The 13,707-nt window shown below is 44.3% G+C and overlaps 1 protein-coding gene across 3 annotated transcripts in view; it reads left to right on the forward strand.

Moving 5' to 3' along the window:
- LOC122924350 (ras-related protein Rab-34-like) overlaps positions 1 to 13,707 on the forward strand; it is a 43,900-nt gene that overhangs the window by 21,904 nt on the left and 8,289 nt on the right. For all 3 annotated transcript variants that reach the window (XM_044275355.1, XM_044275373.1, XM_044275363.1), the window contains exons 6-10: positions 868 to 932; positions 4,570 to 4,621; positions 4,724 to 4,805; positions 6,934 to 7,024; positions 10,406 to 10,513. In XM_044275355.1, the coding sequence (XP_044131290.1) occupies positions 868 to 932; positions 4,570 to 4,621; positions 4,724 to 4,805; positions 6,934 to 7,024; positions 10,406 to 10,513 (398 nt within the window). The remainder of the gene's footprint in view (positions 1 to 867; positions 933 to 4,569; positions 4,622 to 4,723; positions 4,806 to 6,933; positions 7,025 to 10,405; positions 10,514 to 13,707) is intronic.

Below are 13,707 nucleotides of genomic sequence, written 5' to 3' on the forward strand. Positions count from 1 at the left end.
GTCTATGTAACTATGGAGTCAGGCTTCTACCTTCCTCTGAATCAAGAGCATGAACTGGATGGACATATATATTTTTTCAGTCTCATAAACTATGGGACACATTTATTAAGACCGGCATCTTAGATGCTGGTCTTAATAAAGCCCCATTTCTAGCGGAGGATCAGCCGGAGTTATGAAGAGGCGCCAGCCTCTCAATAACTTTGGCGCAACCAGCACCAGTTCTAAATGTAAGTCAGCTTCCAAGCTGTCTTACATTTAGACCATTTTCTACACCTAAAACAGGCGTAAAAACTGGTGAATGAGACGAGCCTGCTGGTCCATCCCCTTCCCCGCCCATGCCACACTCACAATTTTAGAACTGGTGTGAGCGGGGGAAAGTCGCATATAGCGGCGCAACTAACCATTGCCCTGCCATCTGCGCCTGACATACACCTAAAGTTAGGCGTATTTCAGCTTAGCCCTATATTGCTATATTACTATTTAAACTCAATTGGACCAGTACTTCAATATTTTGTAGTATTGGAATATTGCCCATTAAAGGGGCTTATATGGAAAAAAACATTGCAGCTATAAATTGATCTCACAGCTCAGCTGAATCACTGTCTATTATGGAATATGCATTGGAGGACATAATTGAAGCAGAAATATTTTAGGGCTTATTGAGTATTTCACCATATTGACTATATCCCAGTGTTAGTAAAGTTGACATTGACTTGCATTAACTATGTCTACTGACCATCAAAAAATGTTCTGGTTCGGCAAAAAATACATGTACAGTAAATGTATTTTTTTTATAAAGTCAACCCATTTTCATTTGCATTTGATACAGTAAATAAGTAGTTTTCTACTTTTTTATTTTTCTAATAGATGGGACACAGCTGGACAAGAAAGGTTTAAATGCATTGCTTCGACATACTACAGAGGGGCTCAGGGTATGTTTTTGATCACTAGTTATATAATTTGTACTTTCAAAAGGTTTTCTGGGATTACGGTATTGATGGTCTATCCTAAGGACAGGCCAGCAACATCAAATTGGTACTGGTCTGACTCTTGGCACCCCAATCGATCAGCTGCTTGACACAGGGCCTCTTCATTGCTTACATTGTTCCATACACTTGTACGTCATACGCTTATTATCGTCTATGCTGGATAGTTCAGCTTTATCCCATTCATTTAAAAGGCACAACGCTGTAATGCCCAGCACAGCCTCTAATAAGAGGGACAAAGCTGCAATACTCATCGCCACTAAGTGTATGACATGTAAGTGTTCGGAGGAATGTAAACATGAAGAGGACACAGCGCTCACCCAAATCCCCCCGGCCCCCCAAGTCCTTACAGGTGAAACTCGAAAAATTAGAATATCGTGCAAAAGTCCATTTATTTCAGTAATGCAAATTAAAAGGAATTGCATTAATGCAGCTTAAAATTAGAATTTTGTGAAAAGGTTCAATATTCTAGGCTCAAAGTGTCACACTCTAGTCAGCTAATTAATCCATACCCCCTGAGCAAAGGGGACCTGAGATTGTGACTTTGGGGTATAATAAGCTGTAAGCCATAATCATCCAAATTATAACAAATAAAGGCTTGAAATATCTCGCTTTGCATGTAATGAGTTTGTCTCATATGTTAGTTTCATCTTTTAAATTGCATTACTGAAATAAATGAACTTTGCACGATATTCTAATTTTTCGAGTTTCACCTGTATATTAACCCCTTAGTGACCACCCATACGTGTTTTTACGGCGGTCACTAAGGGGCCTTAGGCTGGGCCCCCGTGCAGCCGGAGCCCTGCTCTAACAGCCCTGACCGGCAGAAGTGCAGATCCGGGCTGTTTAACCCTTTACATGCCTGGCTCAATGGCGCCCACTGCATGTAAAGTGGTGACAGAGGGAGCGGACTCCCTCTGTCTCCCATCAGCACCCCGAAAATGCGATCGCGGGGTGCTGATGTGTTGTGAAGCTTACCTCGCTTAAGATCAGGGCCCCGAGCCTGTCTTCCGTTATCTCCAGCAGGCTGTGCCTCTCTGGCGCAGCCTGCTGGTCAATCTTTGAATAGCATTGCTATTGAAATGTAATGCATTATAGAGATAATGCATTACATTTTAAAAGCAATCAAAATACTGTATATTATAGTCCCCTTGTGGGACCTTTAAGTAGTAAAAAAAATACACTTTTATTAAATAAAAAAATTCCATAAAAGAAAAAAATATGCTTTTTTTTCCATTGAAAATACGCTTTTCAATGAAAACAATAGCAAAAAGAAAATACCCCTCATATGTTTGGTATTGCCGCATCCGTAACGACCCGGACTACATAAATATTACATAAATTATCCCCTATGGTGAATGCCGTAAAAAAAAAAAGACTGAATTTCTAATTTATTCTTAGTTTCCACCGAATAAAACGTAATAACAAGCGATCAAAAAGCGGCATTTACTCCAAAATGATACCAATGAAAAATACAAGTTGTCCATCAAAAATCAAGCCCTCACACAACTCCATAGAAAAATAAAAAAAATAAAGTTATGGGTCTTGTGAAGTGGCAATGCAAAATCATTTTTTTGGTTATTAAAAGGGGTTTTATTGGAAAAAAAAGTTATAAAACTTAAAAAAATTATAAGTATTTAGTATCACTGTAATCGTACTGACCCAGAGAATAAATATATTATGTTATTTGTACTGAAAAATTAACGCTGTAAAATTTATAATGTAAAAACGCAGTGGCAGTATTGCTATTTTCCCCATCTCCCTCCCAGAAAGAGTTAATAAAAGTTAATCAGAAAGTTATGTGTACCCCAAAATGGTGCCATTAAAAACTACAACTTGTCCTGTAAAAAACAAGCCCTCATAAAGCTATATAGACGAAAAAATAAAAAAGTTATAGCTCTTGGAACGAGACCATGAAAAAAGGAAGAAAAACGCTTGGTCATAAAGGCCCAAACAGGCTTGGTCACTAAGGGGTTAAAGATCTGACATGAGGGAATTTCACCCAAGAAGTGAAAAACATCCTAGTAGAGAGGGCCCCCAATAAAATATATATAGTACACAAAAAAAATGTCAAGTGCTACACATTAAAAAATCCACAGGCCTGAAGAAACACATAGGAGGGGCTAGACAGGGACAGTTGTTATGATTTATTAAAGGGGTATTTACAACTGGGAAATTGATGATATATTACTAGGATATGCCATCAGTGTCAGGTGTGAACAGAGAGCAGTTGCACAAGCGTGGTCACCCTCCATTCACTGCCCTCCTGTGCAGTGTGCTCTCCATTCACCGCTATGGAATTTCTGCGCTCTGCGGTTTTTGGAACTCCTATAGTGATGAATGGAGAGCATGCTACGCATGCACATTGTGCTCTCCTTCACTTTGGGGGCCCATTCCCTAGATAGGAGCAAGTGTCAGAGGTGGGACCCGCACCTATCTGTCATTGATGGCATATCCTAGCGATATGTCATCAGTGTCCCAGATGGGCCAACCCCCTTAATTGAACAGAAATACCCTACCATTGTGCTCCTGGTAGAATGTCAATTATAATTCAATATGCCCTATCCTTTTTTCCCTCGACATATGCCAAACAAACATTGGCAAAGGGTTTTGCACAGATTAAGGCCTCATGCACACGACCGTTGTTTTGGTCGGCACCCGAGCCACCGTTTTTGCGGCTTGGATACGGACCCATTCACTTTAATGGGGCCGCAAAAGATGCGGACAGCACTCTGTGTGCTGTCTGCATCCGTTGCGCCGTTCCGTGGTCCCGCAAAAAAAATATAGCATGTCCTATTCTTGTCCGTTTTGTGGATAAGAATAGGCATGGGCCGCCCATTCCGTTCCGCAAATTGCATAAGGCACGCGGTCGGCTTCCGTTTTTTTTTGCGGATCCGCTGTTTGCATGTAGCCTTAGTGTTCATTGGGTTTGACTGACCTACGTCTATTTTGTATACTGTTGACAGCAAAAAGTTGTATTCTGTAAAATAAAATACATTTGGGTCCATGTACATTAATGGAATTACTCCAGATTTCTGGCTCTGTTTTAGTCACACTATTTGTAACGTAATTACAGAAATTATCCAATTTTTTAGTGGAGACTACACCATGTTGTATTTCTAAATTGACGTGCCCAGGATACACTGTAATATTTGACCAAAACACCACTAGGCGACACAGTGGCCTTAGTAAATGTGCTCCTGCTTCATTACCAATATTCAAAGGTTTATGGGGGAGATTTATCAAGACCGGTGTGGTATGCTGGTCTTCATATCCCCTGCACTGCTGGAGAATGCTCTTAATTTATGATGAGGCGCAGACTGTGCCCCTAAACTGAAATCTGCAGCAGCTCGTAGCTGCCATACATTAGCCTTTATTTACACCAGAAAATTGGTCAAAAAGAAGCTGGATGTGCTCGGTCGCTGGCCCTCCCCCGTGGCAAGACCGGCGTACAAATATTAATTTGAGGCTAAGTTTAGTTGCACATCCACATTTAAAAAAATTGCAAACATGACATAAGCTGATAAATCTCCCGCTATGTCTTCTCAACCACATGCTAACATCAGCATCTTCTGTCTTACAGCCATTGTTATAGCCTTTGATCTGACAGATATTTCATCATTAGAACATACTAAGTAAGTGAATTCTCTCCGAATTATAAGCTATGGCTACATATGGGACATATACCGCCGAGGTTTCTTTGGAATTGTGTCTAATTCATGTTACTTTACTAACAGGCAGTGGCTTCAGGATGCTCTAAAGGAAAATGACCCTTCATCAGTGCTACTATTCCTGGTTGGGTCCAAGAAAGATCTCAGTGTAAGTATTGTATTACCACAACACGACTCGTCTAGTCCTTGGGGAACCCTGGAGTCATGTTTTCAGGATTTCCCATAAAGAAGACATCTATATACAGCAATATTATAATACTACTCGTGCAACTTTAAGGAAATCATAAAAAATGGACTCTTCAGGGTTCCTTAATAATTGCAATGAAAAATCAGTACAGTAGAACAGTTAAAGGGGTTCTGCAGTTTGTTTTAAGTGAACGGAGCTTAGCCGCGCCCAGGCCAGTTGATACTAGTCGTGACGTCACTGGGCCAGCAGTAAACGGTGAGAAGGCCACGGCACTCCTGGAGCGCCGCTGCCTTCTCAAACAGCTGATCGGCGGGGGTCCCGGGTGTCGGACCCCCGCTGGTCAGATGCTGATGATCTATCCAGAGGATAGATCATCAGTTTAAACAAACTGCAGAACCCCTTTAATTTAGGATTTCAACAATTATTTAGATTTATTTCATTCAGACTCCTATTCACTTCATCTGTCTCATTTTTCAGAGGGGTGTTTATATTTGCCATATAATTAATACCTCACCTTAGTATTGATGATACTTTCTAGAAATAAAGTAATCATGCAACTGGTCATTTATATTGCTTTAAGGTTTGTCCAGGATATAAAAATTTTTCTAAAGGCAGGGAATGCTTTAAAATTAAAAACAAAACAAACAAAAAAACATAAAACCAATACTAACTCATTTAATCCTCTGCCACTCCAGATGTCCCCGCCATTCTGTTGACTTCCATGTAGTTGGTATTGGCCTCAGCAGCCTCATACCTTCAATACAGATGAGACTGCTGAGGCCAGTTATTGGCTGCAGTAGACGGCACATGATCGGCAGCACGGAAGTAAACAGAGACAGGCGGAGCCACTAGAGGAGAGTCACGGACGTACCGAGACATATGGACGTCCCAGTGACAGTGAGTGGCAGGAGATCTTTGAGACTGGCAACATGTGGTTTGATTTGACATGTTTACCTTGTGGATCAATAGGCGTCTGTGTTGTTTCTGGTACTGGCCACACCCTTAACCTCCAGGTGTTGCTATTGTGGTCATTTAACTTTCCCCATTTATAGTTGTTTCTCCCACAATGCTGTGCGGTTTATAGCTTCAATTGGACCTGTGGATACCTAGTGTTTGGATCTCGGCTGAGTTCCTGGTGCTGCCATAGCTTCTTGGAAGTTAAAGAGGACCTTTCACCTTGAAAAACATTGTGAACGAAGTATGCTGCCATGTACAGCGGCGCCCGGGGATCTCACTGCACTTACTATTATCCCCGGGCGCCGCTCCGTTCTCCCGTTATGCCCTCCGGTATGTTCACTCTCTAAGTTATAGTAGGCGGAGACTGCCCTTGTCCTGTGGGCGTCTCCTTCTCATAGGCTGCAGCGCTGGCCAATCGCAGCGCACAGCTCACAGCCTGGGAGGTTCTTTTCGGAGGGCATAACGGGAGAACGGAGCGGCGCCCGGGGATAATAGTAAGTGCAGTGAGATCCCCGGGCGCCACTCTCAATGGCAGCATACTTCGTTCACAATGTTTTTCAAGGTGAAAGGTTCTCTTTAAGTGTTACCTTTCCCTTTGTATTATTGTTTTTCTCGGTGTTGCATTTCCTTGTCGTTTTGGTATTAGGCCTTAGGGAGACTCCTGTTCATCCTTCCTTTTGGAGGAACAGGTTGTCTCGTTCCTGTCATTAGTACCAGGGTCCTTTAGTGTTAGATAGGACTTTAGGTATTCCTGTGTATGAACTCACCTACCTCTGGGGTCTGTTCATACTGGTGGTCAGTCAGGGCTTTGGTTAGGGTTTTCACTAGGAGGTGTCCATCTTCCTTCCCTAGTTTTCAGGCCTTATTTCTCTTCCCCTTTCCATCCTATGTTCGGTGTGGGGTTTGCCTCCGACACTAGAGCGTGACAAGCAGTGGGGGATTAAACAGGGGAGTATTGGAGTTTTTTTTTTTTTCTTGCCTTTAGAAACATTTGTTATATCCTGGACAAACTCTTAAGGGAATTAGCTGAACACGAGCACAGCATTTATGTCCATATTTCACGTTTTATTAACTGGTATTACATAAAAGCATTAGCTAGATATCTGGTTGAGCATGTTTTTCCTCCCTTTAGTCCCCCTCTCAATATGCTCAAATGGAGCGGGATGCCTTGAAGGTGGCTAAGGAGATGCAGGCAGAATACTGGTCTGTGTCCTCATTAACAGGTATGTTGATGCCATCTTCAAAGTTTTATCTCTTAATGGTTGTGGATATAAATAACATTTTCAATATTTCATAATTTAACGTTTTTTTGGGGAACTTGATGGTCTTTTATTGTATAGGCTACCAAGCAGCAGAATAAAGGGGTTGGGGCCCTCCAGTAAATGCAAAAGATGAGTCAAATCTGCAGCAGATATCCCATGCCAAGGATTTTGGTGCAGATTTATAGTCTAGTTCCACATAGCATGAATCTAGCCAAACTGTGGTTAAAGGGGTTTTCCGGGATTTACATATTCACGGCCTCTCCTCAGATTGGCGGGGTCCGACTCCTAGGTCATGTGACATCAAGCTTTAGGCTACTTTCACATTAGCGTTTCTCATCACATTCTCTTCCGGCATAGAGTTCCGTCACAGGGGCTCTATACCGGAAAAGAACTGATCAGGCATATCCCCATGCATTCTGAATGGAGAGTATTCCGTTCAGGATGCATCAGGATGTCTTCAGTTCAGTAATTTTGACTGATCAGGCAAAAGAGAAAACCGTAGCATGCTACGGTTTTATCTCCGGTGAAAAAAAAAGAAGACTTGCCTGAATTCCATAGGAATGTATCAGTGCCGGATCCTGCATTCAAAATACCGGAATGCCGGATCCGTCCTTCCGGTCTGCGCATGCGCAGACCTTTAAAAATGAGGGGAAAAAAAGATCAGTTTTGCCTGATGCAATGCGTTTTTCTGATTTAGGGTACTTTCACACTTGCGTTTTTCCATAGGAATGTATTAGCGCCGGATCTGGCATTCAGAATATCGGAATGCCGGATCCGTCGTTCCGGCATGCGCATGCGCAGATCGGTAAATATGTGAAAAAATGTACAAGACGGATCTGTCGGTCCGCATGACAAGCGGAGAGACGGATCCGTCCTTGCAATGCATTTGTGAGACGGATCCGCATCCGGATCAGTCTCTCAAATGCTTTTAGTCAGCGGCAGATCGGCGGATCCCTCGGCCAGTTCTGACGACGGAACTGCCCGCCGGATCACACTGCCGCAAGTGTGAAAGTAGCCTTATCAGGGATTTTTTTTAGACTGATCCGGATCCTGATCAGTCTAAAAAATGCCTGATCAGTCAGAAAAAATTACATCCGTTTGCATACAGTTTGCCTGATCGGAACTGCCTGCCGGAATCAAACAACGCAAGTGTGAAAGTACCCTTATAGGTCACATGGCCGAGGCACAGCTCACAAGCTCATTCGAGTGAATATGGCTGAGCTGTAATACCGAGCACAGCCACTATCAAATGTACGGTGCTGTGCTTGGTAAGCTGCGAGGAGGCCACTTCACTCACCAGCGCTTCTGTGAGCACTGCTGATTAGCAGGGATGTCTGGAGTCGGACCCCCGCCAATCTCATATTGATGACCTATCCTGAGGATAGGCCATCAATATGTAAATCCCGGAGAGCCCCTTTAAAGCCCCTTTTTTTTCTAATCCTGCACAACCCCTTTAAGGCCCGTGTTTAAAGGGGTTATCCCATCATAATGATCACTGTTAAATCTGTTAATGATTTGACAGTGATCATTTTTGTAAATATACTTTATTAACAAATCCCCACCGATTAGGGTAAAATTCATCCCCACTTACCTGATTGTTGTGACTCGGTCTCCCCTGGTTACGACCTCCGCTCTTCTCCAAAAGCCGGAAGGTCGCGCTTGCCCAGAAGACTCCTTCTTTTCTCCCGGCCGGTCCGCTCGCTGTTCTGAACGCGCACGCTGCCGCGCATGCGCGACGGTGACTTCTTCCCGGCCAGAATAGTACAGAGCTGCGAACGCGCACGCCGGCTCTGTAGGAATAAGTCACCATTGCGCATGCGCGGCGGCGTGCGCATTCAGTCCAGCGCGCGGCACGGCCGGGAGAAGACTTCAATCAAGATGAAGCCCGCCCCCAGCCAGAATCCAGGAAGTGAACGCGCGGTGGCAGCAGGTAAGTAGAAAAACGCTAAGTGGGATAACCCCTTTAAGAAAAACTGAAGCACATGATGCATTTTACCATTCAGATTGTTAATAATTTACCTTGGGAAAGGTTTGACCGGTGACTGAGGAAATTATTTTAATGATCATGCATAGGAAGTTAATAATTTACCTTGGGTTAATTTTTACTTCATTATCATCCTCCAGATCAGGTCTTCTTATTGTTTTTCTACTGGGGCCTCACCAGCCAGAAAAGAGATGTCTGGACCAGGGGCCCCTCTGCAAAAACTGTATATTGGCCCCTTACTGTCTTAGTATAGTGAACTGTCCATATGTCGCTTTGACAATCAACTGGTAATAAAATTCATTAGCTCTGCCCCTTACATCCAGTGTCGGATTGGGGTGCCTCAGGCCCACCAGTAAGATACATTCGGGTGTCCAATGTACAGCTACACTGTAGACTAGACCTCTAGGGCCTCCTATGTACTGGGCTCCTATGCAACTGCATAGGTTACATACATGGTATATTCACCCCTGGTCTGGACTTCACCAGCAATATATCTTTCATCTGTCTCTTGAATCCAGTATTTTTTTTAGCACAAGAGTCAGTTAAGATAGTGTGCCAAACAGGGTGGACCTGATTGTTAAATGGTCGCATGATTTTGCAAGAAAATTGCCCTGTAACCCATAAAACAATGTGGCATTTGGCCAGGCAATTTCGGGACTAAAAACAGCTGTTTTATGGCAAAATCTTGTGGCCATTGAACAAGCAATGCAAAAACCACAGTTGCTGCATAAGAGCAGCGATGAGAAATCTGAAATCTGCTCCATTCAACGTATAAGGGGCTGGCACAAGCAGCCGAATACAGTGCTTGGCTGTTTCCATTAGCCCCAGAGATGTTGAACGGAGAGGCATGGTCAGATATTCATCTTGTGGACACTTGATAAATGCCTTTAACCCCTTTAAGGCTTTATGCACATGACCGTATTTTCTATCCGTATTTTCCGCGGATCGCATGCAGACAGCACACAGATGTCATCCGTGTGCTGACCGCATCCTTGTGGCCATGCCGCATATTGTAGAACATGTCCTATTCTTTTCCATTATGAATAGGCATCTCTACAATAATGGCCGGAAAAAAAGTGCACACAGACGGTATCTGTATTTTTCGGATCCGCATTTTGCAGACTGCATTACGAATATGGTCATGTGCAGAAGGCCTAAGTCTGAACTCAGCTTAAGAGAGGGGACAACTACGGTACTAAGACCACTGCAGTTGTCACATTCATTATATACAAGACTTGGAATGGGCCCCATAATAGCTGTGTCATGTATACGACTACCCTAGGGGGACACATTTAATATATATGATCACATAATATTGCTTCAAAAAGGATTCACTTTTAAATTGTATGTTCTTTCAGGAGAAAACGTGAAGGAATTCTTTTTCCGGGTGGCATCCTTAACATTTGAGTCCAGTGTACTAGCTGAGTTGGAGAAAACAAATGCTCGAAGGATAGGCGATGTTGTGAGTAAGTATTACTGGTCAGCTGGTGCTCCCCTCATGATAACTGTATGTGCAGATTCATGCCCAGGGGTAGAGATATTCTTTTTCATTTGATTCTTTATAAATCCAATTGAAACAATGCATAGAATTTTTTGTTGAGTCCAGAGATCATAATTCAGTAGTAGGATACCATACAGAGAATAATACAGATGTAGCAGGGTTAACACACAAACTCTTAACTCAAATTTCTTAACTCATCGCATTGTCTTGAAGCAAAAGCCATTGAAAAGCAATTAAAGGTGTTTGCTTAACGCATTTAGTTTAGATAACACGTCTTATAAAGCACGTGTGTTAACTCTACTACATCTGTATGACCAGTGCCTGCATGTCCATCTTTGTATACTAATATTCAAAGTGGTATCTCCCAGAGAAAGAGAACCATCTCGCTAGCACCGCCATCTGGAAGTGGCTCTCTGAGTCAAAGTTCAACTATTTTACAACCCTTTTGAGTTGACAAGGGAAAATGGGCAAGCCAAATACCCATCCTTAGGCCTCATGCACACGACAGTTTTTTTTCACGGTCCGCAAAAACAGGGTCCGTGGGTCCGTGATCCGTGACCGTTTTTTCGTCTGTGGGTCTTCCTTGATTTTTGGAGGATCCACGGACATGAAAAAAAAGTCATTTTGGCGTCCGCCTGGCCGTGCGGAGCCAAACGGATCCGTCCTGAATTACAATGCAAGTCAATGGGGACGGATCCGTTTGACGTTGACACAATATGGTGCAATTGCAAACGGATCCGTCCCCATTGACTTTCAATGTAAAGTCAGGAGTCCCTTTACTTTCACACTTGTGTTCATAATGCAGACGGTGGCTCCGTTCAGAGCGGATCCGTCTGCATTATATTGTTAAAACATTTCTAAGTGTGAAAGTAGCCTCAGACGGATCCGTCCAGACTTTACATTGAAAGTCAATGGGGGACGGATCCGTTTGAAAATTGAGCCACAGTGTGTCATCTTCAAACGGATCCGTCCCCATTGACTTACATTAGTCAGTCTGGACGGATCCGCTTGCCTCCGCACGGCCAGGCGGACACTTGAAGCGTCCCCATCACCATGGGAACGCCTCTACGTTAGAATATACTGTCGGATATGAGCTACATCGTGAAACTCATTTCCGACAGTATATTCTAACACAGAGGCGTTCCCATGGTGATGGGGACGCTTCAGGTTAGAATACACTGCAAACTTGGTACAAGACTGCCCCCTGCTGCCTGGCACCACCCGATCTCTTACAGGGGGATATGATAGCACAATTAACCTCTTCAGGTGCGGCACCTAAAGGGGTTAATTGTACTATATTCTCCTGTAAGAGATCAGGGCTGTCAGGCAGCAGGGGGCAGACCCCCCCCTCCCCAGTTTGAATATCGTTGGTGGCACAGTGTGCGCCCACCATCGCCCCCCCTTCCTCCCTCTATAGTTAAAAATCGTTGGTGGCACAGTGTGCGCCCCCCATCGGCCCCCCTCCCTCTATAGCATTAACAACATTGGTGGCCAGTGTGCGCCCCCCATCGGCCCCCCCTCCCTCTATAGCATTAACAACATTGGTGGCCAGTGTGCCGCCTCCCATCTCCCCCCGATCATTGGTGGCAGCGGAGTTCCGATCGGAGTCCCAGTTTAATCGCTGGGGCTCCGATCGGTAACCATGGCAACCAGGAAGCTACTGCATCCCTGGTTGCCATGGTTACTTAGCAATAGTACAATTGTAGAAGATTCATACTTACCTGCTTGCTGCTGCGATGTCTGTGACCGGCCGGGAGCTCCTCCTACTGGTAAGTGACAGTTCTTTAGCAATGCGCCGCACAGACCTGTCACTTACCAGTAGGAGGAGCTCCCAGCCGGACACAGACATTGCAGCAGCAAGCAGGTGTCACGGAATGTGTACAGGTAACAAGGCAAAGCAACATGTATAAACGACTCGCTGGATCCAAAAACTAAGGAACCAAGGGAGACCCCTGCAGAAGACCTGGCACTTTCCCTGGCTGCTCAGCCTATGCAAAGATCCTAATGGTGGAGGTTTGCATATCCACGAACCTTGACTATAAAGCCCTGAGCACCCTACTATAGTGAGGGGACACGACCACCGGCTCCCTACACAAGACACGGAGGGAGTCAGGGTCCTCTGGGATCCAGCAAACAGATATTAACATATAAAAGTACACTTAGCTTTGAAGCAAACAGGAGGACAGATCAGCGTGCACACACACTCCAGGAAGAAATATAAGCCGCCCAGAAAAGCATTCTGGGGAGGCATTTAAAGGGAAGCAATTAAGACATGACAGCTGAGAGAGGCTGACGAGAGGAGGAGCTGAATACCACAACACAGAAATTCAAGGAGGAGGTTCTGAAAGGCCTCTGTCAGAGCTTCTCAGCTGTCTAGTTGTGACAGTACCCCTCCCTCTACGAGTGGACTCCGGACACTCAGAGCCCACCTTCTCAGGATGGGACCTATGGAATGCCCTGATGAGACGAGAGGCCTTAATGTCCGTCACTGGGACCCACATCCTCTCCTCAGGACCATACCCCTCCCACTGAACAAGGTACTGAAGAGAACCGCGGACAAGACGAGAATCCACAATCCTAGAGACCTGAAATTCAAGATTCCCATCAACCATAATCGGAGGAGGAGGCAAAGGCGAGGGTACAATGGGTTGAACATAAGGTTTCAATAAGGACTTATGAAAAACATTATGGATCTTCCAAGTCTGAGGAAGATCAAGACGGTATGCAACAGGATTGATGACAGACAGGATTTTGTAAGGCCCAATAAACCTAGGACCCAACTTCCAGGAGGGAACCTTCAATTTGATATTCTTGGTAGACAACCACACCAGATCACCAACATTCAGGTCCGGACCAAGCACACGTCTCTTATCAGCCACACGCTTATATCTCTCACTCATGCTCTTTAGATTATCTTGAATCTTTTGCCAAATAGATGACAAAGACGAGGAGAATCTGTCCTCATCAGGTAAACCAGAAGACCGCTCTCCCGAGAAAGTCCCAAACTGTGGATGAAACCCATATGCACCAAAAAATGGTGACTTATCAGAGGACTCCTGACGACGGTTATTTAAAGCAAACTCAGCAAGGGACAAAAAAGAACACCAATCCTCTTGATTCTCCGCCACAAAACAACGCAGATATGTCTCCAGATTCTGA

Source organism: Bufo gargarizans, chromosome 1 (genome assembly GCF_014858855.1).
Source record: "Bufo gargarizans isolate SCDJY-AF-19 chromosome 1, ASM1485885v1, whole genome shotgun sequence".
In the NCBI taxonomy this organism is placed as follows: Eukaryota; Metazoa; Chordata; class Amphibia; order Anura; family Bufonidae; genus Bufo; species Bufo gargarizans.